The sequence below is a fragment of the Salvelinus sp. IW2-2015 genome, unplaced genomic scaffold, assembly GCF_002910315.2.
Source record: "Salvelinus sp. IW2-2015 unplaced genomic scaffold, ASM291031v2 Un_scaffold1777, whole genome shotgun sequence".
Taxonomy (NCBI): domain Eukaryota; kingdom Metazoa; phylum Chordata; class Actinopteri; order Salmoniformes; family Salmonidae; genus Salvelinus; species Salvelinus sp. IW2-2015.
In genome coordinates this window covers 36,868-50,461 of record NW_019943153.1, presented here as the reverse complement: position 1 = coordinate 50,461, position 13,594 = coordinate 36,868, and the positions used below count along the sequence as shown (strand labels likewise).

At 42.8% G+C, this 13,594-nt stretch overlaps 1 protein-coding gene across 1 annotated transcript; it reads right to left on the bottom strand.

Annotated features, from left to right (window-relative positions):
• Window positions 1–6,674: 6,674 nt before the first annotated feature.
• sh2d7 (SH2 domain containing 7) lies at window positions 6,675–13,154 on the bottom strand (the record flags this gene model as incomplete). Its single annotated transcript, XM_070439570.1, has 5 exons — window positions 12,979–13,154; window positions 11,556–11,645; window positions 8,166–8,448; window positions 7,561–7,758; window positions 6,675–7,310 (listed from the first exon to the last, which is right to left on the bottom strand). Coding segments are annotated over exons 1-5 (1,383 nt in total), but the record flags the coding sequence as incomplete, so codon positions are not given.
• Window positions 13,155–13,594: the final 440 nt, after the last annotated feature.

Genomic DNA, 13,594 nt, shown 5'->3' with positions numbered 1-13,594 from the left:
ATATTATTTGCAATGCAATGCTTGCGTGGGTGTTTGACAGACGCGCCTGGTGGTAGCTATAAGTTGTTGCAGGTACTATTCTGTCATCGGTGGTGGACAGCAGCCGGTGCTGAGACTCTCTGGAGGCTTTTTTATGTATTTTATTTCATCTTTATTTAACCAGGTAGGCCAGTTGAGAACAAGTTCTCATTTACAACTGCGACCTGGCCAAGATAAAGCATAGCAGTGCGACAAAAACAACAACACAGAAATAGAAATAAACAAACGTACAGTCAATAACACAAAATAAAATAAAAATAGAAAAATCTATGTACAGTGTGTGCAAATGTAGAAGAGTAGGGAGGTAGGCAATAAATAGGCCCTAGAGGAGAAAATAATTACAATTTAGCATTAATACTGGAGTGATAGATATGCAGATGATGATGTGCAAGTAGAGATACTGGGGTGCAAAAGAGAAAGAGGATAAGTAATAATATGGGGATGAGGTAGATTGGATGGGCTATTTACAGATTGGCTGTGTACAGGTACAGTGATCGGTAAGCTGCTCAGACAGCTGATGCTTAAAGTTAGAGAGGGAGATATAAGACTCCAACTTCAGAGATTTTTGCAAKTCGTTCTAGTCATTGGCAGCAGAGAACTGGAAGGAAAGGCGGCCAAAGTAAGTGTTTGCTTTGGGAATGACCAGTGCAATATACCTGCTGGAGCGCGTGCTACGGGTGGGTGTTGCTATGGTGACCAGTGAGCTGAGAAAAGGTGGGGCTTTACCTAGCGAAGACATCTASATGACCTGGAGCAAGTGGGTTTGGCGACGGATATGTAGTGAGGGCCAGCCAACGAGAGCATACAGGTCGCAATGGTGGGTGGTATATGGGGCTTTAGTAACAAAACGGATGGCACTGTGATAGACTGCATCCAATTTGCTGAGTAGAGTGTTGGAGGCTATTTTGTAAATGACATCAACGAAGTCAAGGATTGGTAGGATAGTCTGTTTTACAAGGGTATGTTTGGCTGCATTCTAGATTTAATTTTGGATTGGAGATGCTTAATGTGAGTCTGGAAGGAGAGTTTACAGTCTAACCAGACACCTAGGTATTTGTAGTTGTCCACATATTCTAAGTCAGAACCGACCAGAGTAGTGATGCTAGTCGGGCGGGCAGGTGCGGGCAGCAATCGGTTGAAGCATGCATTTAGTTTTACTAGCATTTAAAAGCAGTTGGAGGCCACGGAAGGAGTGTTGTATGGCATTGAAGCTCGCCTGGAGGGTTGTTAACAAAGAAGGGCCAGATGTATACAGAATGGTGCCATCTGCTTAGAGGTGGATCAGAGAATCACCAGCAGCAAGAGTGACATCATTGATATATACAGAGAAAAAAGTCGGCCCGGCAATTGAACCCTGTGGTACCCCCATAGAGACTGCCAGAGGTCCGGACAACAGGCCCTCCGAGTTGACACACTGAACTCTATCTGAGAAGTAGTTGGTGAACCAGGCGAGGCAGTCATTTGAGAAGTCAAGGCTATTGAGTCTGTTGATAAGAATGCAGTGATTGACAGTTTCGAAATATTTGGCCAGGTCGATGAATACAGCTGCACAGTACTGTCTTTTATCGATGGTGGTTATGAATCGTTTAGGACCTTGAGCGTGGCTGAGGTGCACCCATGACCAGCTCGAAAACCAGATTGCATAGTGGAGAAGGTACGGTGGGATTCGAAATGGTCGGTGATCTGCTTGTTAACTTGGCTTTCAAAGATTTTAGAAAGGCAGGGCAAGATGGATATAGGTCTATAACAGTTTGGGTCTAGAGTGTCTCCCCCTTTGAAGAGGGGGATGACTGCGGCAGCTTTCCAATCTTTGTGGATCTAAGACGATACGAAAGAGAGGTTGAACAGGCTAGTAATAGGGGTTGCAACTATTTTGGTGGATAATTTTAGAAATAGAGGATCCAGATTGTCTAGCCCGGCTGATTTGTAGGGGTCTGGATTTGGGTGAAGGATAAATGGGGGAGGCTTGGGCAAGTTGCTGCAGGGGTGCAGAGCTGTTGGCCCGTGTAGGAGTAGCTAGGTGGAAAGCATGGCCAGCCGTAGAAAAATGCTTATTGAAATTAGCGATTATTGTAGATTTATCAGTGGTGACAGTGTTTCCTAGCCTCAGTGCAGTTGGCAGCTGGGAGGAGGTGCTCTTATTCTCCATGGACTTTACAGTGTCCCAAAACTTTTGTTAATTTATGCTACAGGATGCAAATTTCTGTTTGAAAAAGCTAGCCTCAGCTTTCCTAACTGCCTGTGTATATTGGTTCCTGACTTCCCTGAAAAGTTGCATATCGCGGGGGCTATTCGATGCTAATACTGGTCAAGGGCAGTCAAGTCTGGGGTGAACCAAGGACTACATCTGTTCTTAGTTCTACATTTTTTGAATGGGGCATGCTTATTTAAGATGATGAGGAAAGCACTTTTAAAGAGCAACCAGTCATCCTCTACTGACGGAATGAGGTCAATATCCTTCCAGGATACCCGGGCCAGGTCGATTAGAAAGGCCTGCTCACTGAAGTGTTTTAGGGAGCGTTTGTCAGTGATGAGAGGTGGTAATTTGACCGCGGACCCATTACGGATGTAGGCAATGAGGCAGTGATCGCTGATCCTGGTTGAAGACAGCAGAGGTGTATTTAGAGGGCAAGTTAGTCAGGATGATATCTAAGAGGGTACCCATGGTTACGGATTTAGGGTTATACCTGGTAGGTTCCTTGATAATTTGTGTGAGATTGAGGGCATCTAGTTTAGATTATAGGACGGCCGGGGTGTTAAGCATATCCTAGTGTAGGTCACATTGAGGGGCAATCAATTCACATATGGTGTCCAGGGCACAGCTGGGGGAAGATGGTGGTCTATAACATGCGGCAACGGTGAGAGACTTGTTTCTGGAAAGGTGGATTTTTAAAAGTAGAAGCTTGAATTGTTTGGCCACAGACCTGGATAGTAAGACAGAACTCTGCAGGCTATCTCTGCAGTAGATCGCAACTCCGCCCCCTTTGGCAGTTCTATCTTGTCGGAAAATGTTGTAGTTGGGGATGAACATTTCTGGATTTTTGGTGGCCTTCCTAAGCCAGGATTCAGACACGGCTAGGACATCCGGGTTGGCGGAGTGTGCTAAACCAGTGAATGAAATGCTTAGTTGGACTATCACTTGTTTTTCAACAGGACAATGACCCAACACACCTCCAGGCTGTGTAAGGGCTATTTGACCAAGATGGTGAGTGATGGAGTGCTGCATCAAATGACTTGGCCTCCACAATAACCCGACCTCAACCCAATTATTCCAGGTGAAGCTGGATTAAGAGAATGCCAAGAGAGTGCAAAGCTGTCGTCAAGGCAAAGGATGGCTACTTTGAAGAATCTCAAATGTAAAATATATTTAGATTTGTTTAACATTTTTTTGGTTACTACATGATTCCATATGTGTTATTTCGTAGTTTTTTACAATGTAGAAAATAGTAAAAATAAAGGTTAATGTGTAATTCAATCATTAAATGGTATATGATATAATGCATCTATACTCCCCCTTAATAAACAGGTTTTGATTCAACTCATAAATTATATGTGAATGTATCTATGTTCCCCTTTATATGTGAATGTATCTATGTTCCCCTTTATATCTGAATGTATTCACATGAAAACAAAGGCAAATTATTATTCATTACTTTGTAGTTTATAAAAAAGACCCAGCCACGCTCGTGCAAAATATAAAGTAGAGAAAATACATATTGTTAAATAAATAACATTAAAATAACTTTGATGTTATCAACCTGCATAGTGCCCAGTACTTTAATTGATTGTGAGACAGCTCATAAATGGCAAAAAGTTCAGTTTGAATGACACCCTGCAAAAGTATAAATAATAATTTGTGTAGTGTGTTGTAGTGTTGGGTTGGTGGGATAGTACACTGTGGTGTCCAGTAGTGTTGGGTTGGTGGGATAGTACACTGTGGTGTCCAGTAGTGTTGGGTTGGTGGGATAGTAACTGTGGGTGTCCAGTAGTGTTGGGTTTGGTGGATAGTACACTGTGGTGTCCAGTAGTGTTGGGTTGGTGGGATATACACTGTGGTGTCCAGTAGTGTTGGGTTGGTGGGATAGTACACTGTGGTGTCCAGTAGTTTGGGTTGGTGGGATAGTACGCTGTGGTGTCCAGTAGTGTTGGGTTGGTGGGATAGTACACTGTGGTGTCCAGTAGTGTTGGGTTTGGTGGGATAGTACACTGTGGTGTCCAGTAGTGTTGGTTGGTGGGATAGTACACTTGTGGTGTCCAGTAGTGTTGGATTGATGGGATAGTACACTGTGGTGTCCAGTAGTGTTGGGTTGGTGGGATAGTACACTGTGGGTGTCCAGTAGTGTTTGGGTTGGTGGGATAGTACATGTGGTGTCAGTAGTGTTGGGTTGTGGGATAGTACACTGTGGTGTCCAGTAGTGTTGGGTTGGTGGGATGTACACTGTGGTGTCCAGTAGTGTTGGGTTGGTGGGATAGGTACACTGTGGTGTCCAGTGTTAGGTTGGTGGGAAGCTAAGCTGTGGTGTCCAGTAGTGTTGGGTTGGTGGGATAGTACACTGTGGGTGTCCAGTAGTGTTGGGGTTGGTGGATAGTAACTGTGGTGTCCAGTAGTGTTGGTTGGTGGGATAGTACACTGTGGTGTCCAGTAGTGTTGGGTTGGTGGGATAGTACATGTGGTGTCAGTAGTGTTGGGTTGATGGATAGAATCTGTGGTGTCCAGTAGTGTTGGGTTGATGGATAGTACACTGTCCAGTAGTGTTGGGTTTGATGGGATAGTACACGTGTGGTGTCCAGTAGTGTTGGGGTTGATGGGATAGTACACTGTGGTGTCCATAGTGTGGGTTGATGGGATAGTACACTGTGGTGTCCAGTAGTGTTGGTTGGTGGGATAGTACACTGTGGTGTCCGTAGTGTTGGGTTGATGGGATAGTACACTGTGGTGTCCAGTAGTGTTGGGTTGGTGGGATGTACATGTGGTGTCCAGTAGTGTTGGTTTGGTGGGATAGTACACTGTGGTGTCCAGTAGTGTTGGGTGATGGGATAGTACACTGTGGGTGCCAGTAGTGTTGGGTTGGTGGGATAGTACACTGTGGGTGTCCAGTAGTGTTGGGTTGATGGGATATGTACACTGTGGTGTCCAGTAGTGTTGGGTTGGTGGGATAGTACACTGTGGTGTCCAGTAGTTGGGTTGGTGGGTTGCTTCTCCATTATTCTTCTGTCTCTCAGGGAACAGCCATCTCCATGTCTCATCATGCAGAAAGAAAAACAGTAAGTCATTATACAGTTGAGGAACAGCCATTCATTATACAGCTGGAGGAAACAGTCAGTCATTATACAGCTGGAGGAAACGTCAGTCATTATACAGCTGGAGGACAGCAGTCATTATACAGCTGGAGGAAACAGTCAGTCATTATACAGCTGGAGGACAGCCAGTCATTATACAGCTGGAGGAAAGTCAGTCATTATACAGCTGGAGGAACAGTCAGTCATTATACAGCTGGAGGAACAGTCAGTCTTTATACAGCTGGATGAACAGTCAGTCCATTATAGAGATGGGGAACAGTCAGTCATTATACAGCTGGAAGAACAGCCAGTCATTATAGAGATGGAGGAACAGTCAGTCATTATACAGCTGGAGGAACAGTCAGTCATTATAGAGATGGAGGAACAGTCAGTCAGTCATCATACAGCTGGAGGAAACGTCAGTCATTATACAGCTGAGGAACAGTCAGTCATTATCAGCTGGAAGAAGAGCCAGTCATTATAGAGATGGAGGAACAGTCAGTCAGGTCATTCATACAGCTGGAGGAACAGTCGTCATTATACAGCTGAGGAACAGTCAGTCATTATACAGCTGAGGAACAGTCAGTCATTATACAGCTGGAGGAACAGTCAGTCATTATAGAGAATGGAGGAGTCATCAGTCATATACAGCTGGAGGAACAGTCAGTCATTATACAGCTGGAGGAACAGTCAGTCTTTATAAGCTGATGAACAGCCAGTCATTATAGAGATTGGAGGAACAGTCAGTCATTATACAGCTGAGGAACAGTCAGTCATTATACAGCTGGAGGAACAGTCAGTCATTATACAGCTGGAGGAACAGTCAGTCATTATACAGCTGAGGAACAGTCAGTCATTATAGAGATGGAGGAACAGTCAGTCATTATACAGCTGAGGAACAGTCAGTCATTATACAGCTGGAACATCAGACATCACATTCGAATCAGATCAGGCAGTGTATGACTGTCACTACCATTACCATGGACATGTCTGGATGTGGTACCCACCTTTATACCCCAAGAAGAGGTGGTGTGTTTGGACTTGAGCTCCCCCACTGACTCATAGGTGTGGTTGTTAGCAGAAGGTCTGGCTGATCCTGTCAGTCCTAACTCTGGTATGTGTTCATAAGGTCTGTCTGATCCTTTCAGTCCTAACTCTGGTATGTGTTCATAAGGTCTGGCTGATCCTTTCAGTCCTAACTCTGGTATGTGTTCATAAGGTCTGGCTGGTCCTTTCAGTCCGAACTCTGGAATGTGTTCGTAGGTGTCGTCCATTAGGAGATGGAGGACCGGCTCACAAGGGACCTCAGCGTACAGACTGTTAGCTACCTCTTCCTCTTCCTGTGGTGATGATGTCATGAATGATGCCATGGGTCCTTCCTGGTCCCTGGGTCTACCTGCCAGTTGATACACGAGGGCAGGTATGGGGCTGTTACATAGATGTTCCAGACTGTGGCTGATTATGGGAGGTCTCTTGGAAGTATCCTTGTGGTACCTCTGGTCCAGAAGGGAAGTTCCGGATGGGTAGCTCTGGTCCAGAAGGGAGGGGCTAGTGGTCCGTTTGGTGGGGTTGGGAGAGAGGCTTGGGGGGGTGAAAGAAGGTGCACTCAGCCTGTAGGAGTTATTGGCCCCCTCCTCTGAGTCAGGATCCAGGTCCAGGAGAGGCAGAGACTTGCTCTTGCAGTCCTGCAGGCTGAATAGCTCTGAGTAGACTGTGTCTGGGCCTGGGGCTCCAGGTCTACCACTGGGGATGCCCCCCCTCTGAGGAGGGGTCTGATGTTGGGCTACAGGACCCAGGCCTTCAGCCCTTCCTTCTGGAGCTCTGGGTAGACCCTCCAGGCTCCTGGGTTGGGGATTCATGGCCTTGTGCTTCTCCAGCTGGGCATACAACACCCTTCTCTGAGCACTACCCTGGTGGTCATCCAGGGAACTGCTCTTCAAAGGACCGGCCCTTCTAGGCACAGGTGGTACTCTAGGTACAGTTGGCACTTCCTGGTTAGAGAGACATGAGGAAGTGATTTGGTTACACCTGCGTTTTACAAAGAGGCCCTTTGACTTGACATCTGTTAGTTGAATGTTCTACCAACCCCCCTATAAAGCTGTAGTGTTGTACGATACAAGAAACCAGATGCAATTGGACTGTAGTTTGTGTGTGAACATTTTCATGAGCAAACTCACAATCATATTACAGCGGGTTGCCTTACAATCGTACGTCGAATAAACATATTATTTCTACACTTACCTCTGGTTTCCTGCTGCTTTTGGGAGGCAGTGTGGGAGGAGGAGCATGCTCCCCGGCGTGGTCACTAGGACTAGCCCTGGTCCAGTCACCCTGCTGGTCACTCTGTGCATCCCACAGGCTCCTCACAGCTCTCACACTGACCCCCGGCTTCTCTCTGAGGTTGACTTTGATGATGTCATAGACTTCTCCTCTGGAAGACTGAATGAACATGACATCATCAGTTTTACTAACAGGTACAGTGCACACCACCATTATAGCTGACAAGATGTATTTACTGAAATACTGTATTCTGTAAACACTACCATTATAACTGACAAGATACGTTCTTGAACCAGTTAGACACACACTATCTTACAAAATGCCTTCATGAATACCTTCTTGAATTCAAATGATAACGTAAAGATTGTGTAACTTGGTCCCAGATCTGTGAAGCTGGCAAGACAGCACAAATAGACCAGGCTAGAGAGGGTCTCTCTTCACCTCTAGACAGGAACAGGTCAGGTACTCTCTGAAGGGTTAAACAACTGGTCTGGGCCAGGCTAGAGAGGGTCTCTCTTCACCTCTAGACAGGAACAGGTCAGGTATTCTCTGAAGGGTTAAACAACTGGTCTGGGCCAGGCTAGAGAGGGTCTCTCCTCACCTTTAGACAGGAGCAGGTCAGGTACTCTCTGAAGGGTTAAACRTCTGGTCTGGGCCAGGCTAGAGACAAAGTCTCTCCTCACCTCTAGACAGGAACAGGTCAGGTACTCTCTGAAGGGCTCTATAGGGCTGGTCTTGTAGTGTTCAATCAGTTCTCCCAGGGTCTCATGCTCCTCTGTGTCTCCAGACACTATGAACTGGCCTGACTTACTCTGGTTGATTACAAAGTGTCTGCATCGATCACGGCCTCTGGAAGACAACAATAACACTGGTAAGTCCGGGGTATGCTGCTGTGTTCTACTGTGGTCCACTGTCATCTCCATTGTTATCTCCACTGTTATCTATGTTATCTCCATTCTTATCTCCGCTGTTATCCATGTTATTGCCACAGTTATCTCCACTGTTTTCTATGTTATCTCCACTATTATCTATGTTATCTCCACTGTTATCTATGTTATCTCCACTGTTATCATCATTGTTATCGCCATTGTTATCTCCACTGTTATCTATGTTATCTTCACTGTTATCTATGTTATTGCCACAATTATCTCCACTGTTTTCTATGTTATCTCCACTATTATCTATGTTATCTCCACTGGTATATATGTGCCAATCCTTGACTTCGGCAATGTCATTTACAAAACAGCCTCCAATACTCTACTCAGCAAATTGGATGCAGTCTATCACAGTGCCATCAGTTTTGTCACTAAAGCCCCATATACTACCCACCATTGCGACCTGTATGCTCTCGTTGGCTGGTCCTCGCTACATATTCGTCGCCAAACCCACTGGCTCCAGGTCATCTACAAGTCTTTGCTAGGTAAAGCCCCGCCTTATCTCAGCTCACTGGTCACCATAGCAACACCCACCCGTAGCACGCGCTCCAGCAGGTATATTTCACTGGTCATCCCCAAAGCCAACACTTCCTTTGGCCGCCTTTCCTTCCAGTTCTCTGCTGCCAATGACTGGAACGAATTGCAAAAATCACTGAAGTTGGAGACTTATATCTCCCTCTCTAACTTCAAGCATCGGCTGTCAGAGCAGCTTACCGATCGCTGCAGCTGTACACAGCCCATCTGTAAATAGCCCATCCAACCAACTACCTACCTCAACCCCATATTAGTTTTGTTTTGTTTTTTTTCTGCTCTTTTGCACMCCAGTATTTCTACTTCCACATCCTCATCTGCACATCTATCACTCCAGTGTTAATTGTTAAATTGTAATTATTTCGCCACTATGGCCTATTTATTGCCTTACCTCCATAATCTTCTACATTTGAACACACTGTATACAGATATTCTATTGTGTTATTGACTGTACGTTTGTTCATCCCATGTGTAACTCTGTGTTGTTGTTTTTGTYGCACTGCTTTGCTTTATCTTGGCCAGGTCGCAGTTGTAAATGAGAACTTGTTCTCAACTGGCCTACCTGGTTAAATAAAGGTTAAATAAAAAAATATGTTTTTTTTGTCTCCACTGTTATCTCTCTTATCTATGCTATCTCCACAGCTATATATGTTATCTCCACCGTTATCAATGTTATCTCCACTGTTATCTCTCTTGTCTATGCTATCCCCACAGCTATCTATGTTATCTCCACTGTTATCAATGTTATCTCCACTGTTATCTCTCTTATCTATGCTATCTCCACAGCTATCTATGWTATCTCCACTGTTATCAATGTTATCTCCACTGTTATATATGTTATCTACACTGTTATCTATGGTATCTACACTGCTATCACAACGTTTATCTATGTTATCTCACTGTTATCTACGTTATCTCCATTGTTATCTCTACTGTTATCTATGGTATCTACACGGTTATCTACACTGTTATCACCACTTTTATATATGTTATCTCTGCTGTTATATCCACTGTTATCTATGTTATCTCCACTGTTATCTATGCAATCTCCACTGTTATCTCCTCTATTATCTATGTTATCATCACTGTTATCTCCACTCTTATCTATGCTATCTCCACAGCTATCTATGTTATCTTGACTGTTATCTATGTTATCTCCACAGCTATCTATGTTATCTTGACTGTTATCTATGTTATCTCCACTGTTATCTATACTGTTATCTGTGCTATCTCCACTGTCATATATTTTATCTCCACTGTTATCTCCACTGTTATCTCCACTATTACATATGTTATCTCCATTGTTATCTCTACTGTTATCTATGGTATCTCCACTGTTATTTAACATTTTATCCATGTTATCTCCACTATTATCTATGTTATCTCCACTGTTATCTCCACTGTTAACTACATTATCTTCACTGTTATCTATGTTATCTCCACTGGTGTGCTAGCTCAACACTTATCTATGTTTATCTCTTCTGTTATCTATGTTTTCCGCACTGTTATATGTATTATCTCCACTGTTATCACCACTTTATCTCCACTGTTATCTATGTTATCTCCACTGGTATCTATGTTATCTCCACTGGTATGTTATCTCCACTGTTATTTCCACTGTTGTCTCCACTGTTATCTATTTCTCTCCACTGTTACCTATGGTATCTCCACTGGTATGTTATATCCACTGTTTTCTATGTTATATTCACTGTTATTTGTGTTATCTCCGATGTTATCTATGTTATCTCAACAGTTATCTATGTTATCTCCACTTGTATCTCCATTGTTATCCCCACTGTTATCTCCACGGTTGTCTCCACAGTATCTATGTTATCTATGTTATCACCACAGTTATCTATGTTATCACCACAGTTATCTATGTTATCACCACAGTTATCTATGTTATATCCACCGTTATCTCCACTGTTATCTATGTTATCTCCACTGTTAAATAAAGGTTAAATAAATAAATACAAATAAATATCTCCACTGTTATCTCCATGTTATCTCAACTGTTATCTATGTTATTTCCACTGTTATCTCCATGTTATCTCAACTGTTATCTATGTTATCTCCACTGTTATCTCCATGTTATCTCAACTGTTATCTATTTTATCTCCACTGGTACCTTTGTTATCTCCATTAATATTGCCACTGTTATTTATGTTATATCCCCTGGTATCTCCACTGTTATTTATGTTATATCCCCTGGTATCTCCACTGTTATCTATGTTATTTCCACTGGTGTCTTCACTGTTTTTTAAAGAACAAATTCTTATTTACAATGACGGCCTTCCCTGGCCAAACCCTCCCCTAACCCTGACGATGCTGGGCCAATTGTGCGCTGCCCTATGGGACTCCCGATCACGGCCGGTTGTGATACAGCCCCTTAGCACTGAGGTGCAGTCCCTTAGACCGCTGTGCCATAACTCTGTTATCTCCACTGGTATCTCTGTTATCTACCATAGAAGAACGACAACCAGAACGGACCTGTATGACAGGATGTATCCCATGGCTTTGTCACTTAGTCGGACCAGGAAACAGCCCAGGTCCTTGTTTCTCAGCATCTCCTCAGCATCTCTACAGAAGCATTAAAAGCATTAAAAAGCTATATCAACCAATGTAAAAAAATATCCCTTAACCCTCATAAAGGTATTATTGATATGTTATAGGGATAGGGAGTATTATTGATATGTTATAGGGAGGTATTATTGATATGGGAGGTATTATTGATATGCTTGATATGTTATAGGAGGTATTATTGATATGGAGGTATTATTGATATGGGAGGTATTATTGATATGTTATAGGGAGGTATTATTGATATTGTTTATGGGAGGTAATATTGATATGTTATAGGAGGTATTATTGATATGGAGGTATTATTTGATAGGGAGTATTATTGATATGGGAGGTATTATTGATTATGGTATAGGGAGGTATTATTGATATGTTATAGGGAGGTATTATTGATATGTTATATGGGAGGTATTATTGATATGGGAGGTATTATTTGATATATGGGAGGTATTATTGATATGTTATAGGGAGGTATTATTTGATATGGGAGGTATTATTGATATGGGAGGTATTATTGATATGTTATAGGAGATATTATTGATATGTTATAGGGAGGTATTATTGATATGGGAGGTATTATTGATATGGGAGGTATTATTGATATGTTATAGGGAGGTATTATTGATATGTCATAGGGAGGTATTATTGATATGTTATAGGGAGGTATTATTGATATGTTATAGGGAGGTATTATTGATATGGGAGGTATTATTGATATGGGAGGTATTATTGATATGGGAGGTATTATTGATATGTTATAGGGAGGTATTATTGATATGGGAGTATTATTGATATGGGAGGTATTATTGATATGTTATAGGGAGGTAAATTGATATGTATAGGGAGATATTATTATATGTTATAGGGAGTATTATTGATAATGGGAGGTATTATTGATATGGAGGTATTATTGATATGTTATGGGAGGTAATATTGATATGGGAGGTATTATTGATATGGGAGGTATTATTGATATGGGAGGTATTATTGATAGGCTATAGGAGGTATTATTGATATGTATAGGAGATATTATTGATATCTACATCTCACAAACACAATGACTGAAAAATCACAAACAGAAGGTAGCGATAATTCAAGAAAACACTGGAAAGGAAATTAATGCATCTTTGCTCATTTAATAGAGTTCGAAGTTCGTTATTCCAAATTAAAATATAAATCATAAATCCTTCCAGTTGCTTGAAAAGGAATTATGCTGTGAGTCACCCCCTAACAACACTGTCGCCATGCTGGCATGCACTGCACAAAAACAGACATGCCAATCAATCTCCAATCCAATCAATCTCTCAATAGACCTGTATGTAGAAGTACTTACCTTCTGGTGATGAATCCTTCGAACCAGGAGGGGACATTTTCCTCATGGAGGATGAGAGGAGCTTGAGTCTCCATGAACCACTTCAGGGCCATCTCTCTGTGCCTGCACCCTGTCCGCAGACTCCCCTCTGTCCCCTGGTCCTGCTGGGACTCCACCGCTGGCAGGCTCTGGTCCATCCTGACCCGGTCCTATCCACACCCCACCAAGCAGGACAGCAGTCAGCACAGATGAGAACAATGAGCAGAGATAACCTAACCCTAACCCAAGCATAGACCTAATGTTTAACCTAATCCTAACCAAAGCATAGACCTAATGTTACCTAATCCTAACTCAAGCATATACCTAATGTTAACCTAATCCTAACCCAAGCATACACCTAATGTTAACCTAATCCTAACCTAAGCATATACCTAATGTTAACCTAATCCTAACCCAAGCATAAACCTAATGTTAACCTAATCCTAACCCAAGCATAGACCTAATGTGTAACCTAATCCTAACCCAAGCATAAACCTAATGTTAACCTAATCCTAACCCAAGCATAGACCTATGTTAACCTAATCCTAACCCAAGCATAAACCTAATGTTAACCTAATCCTAACCCAAGCATAGACTA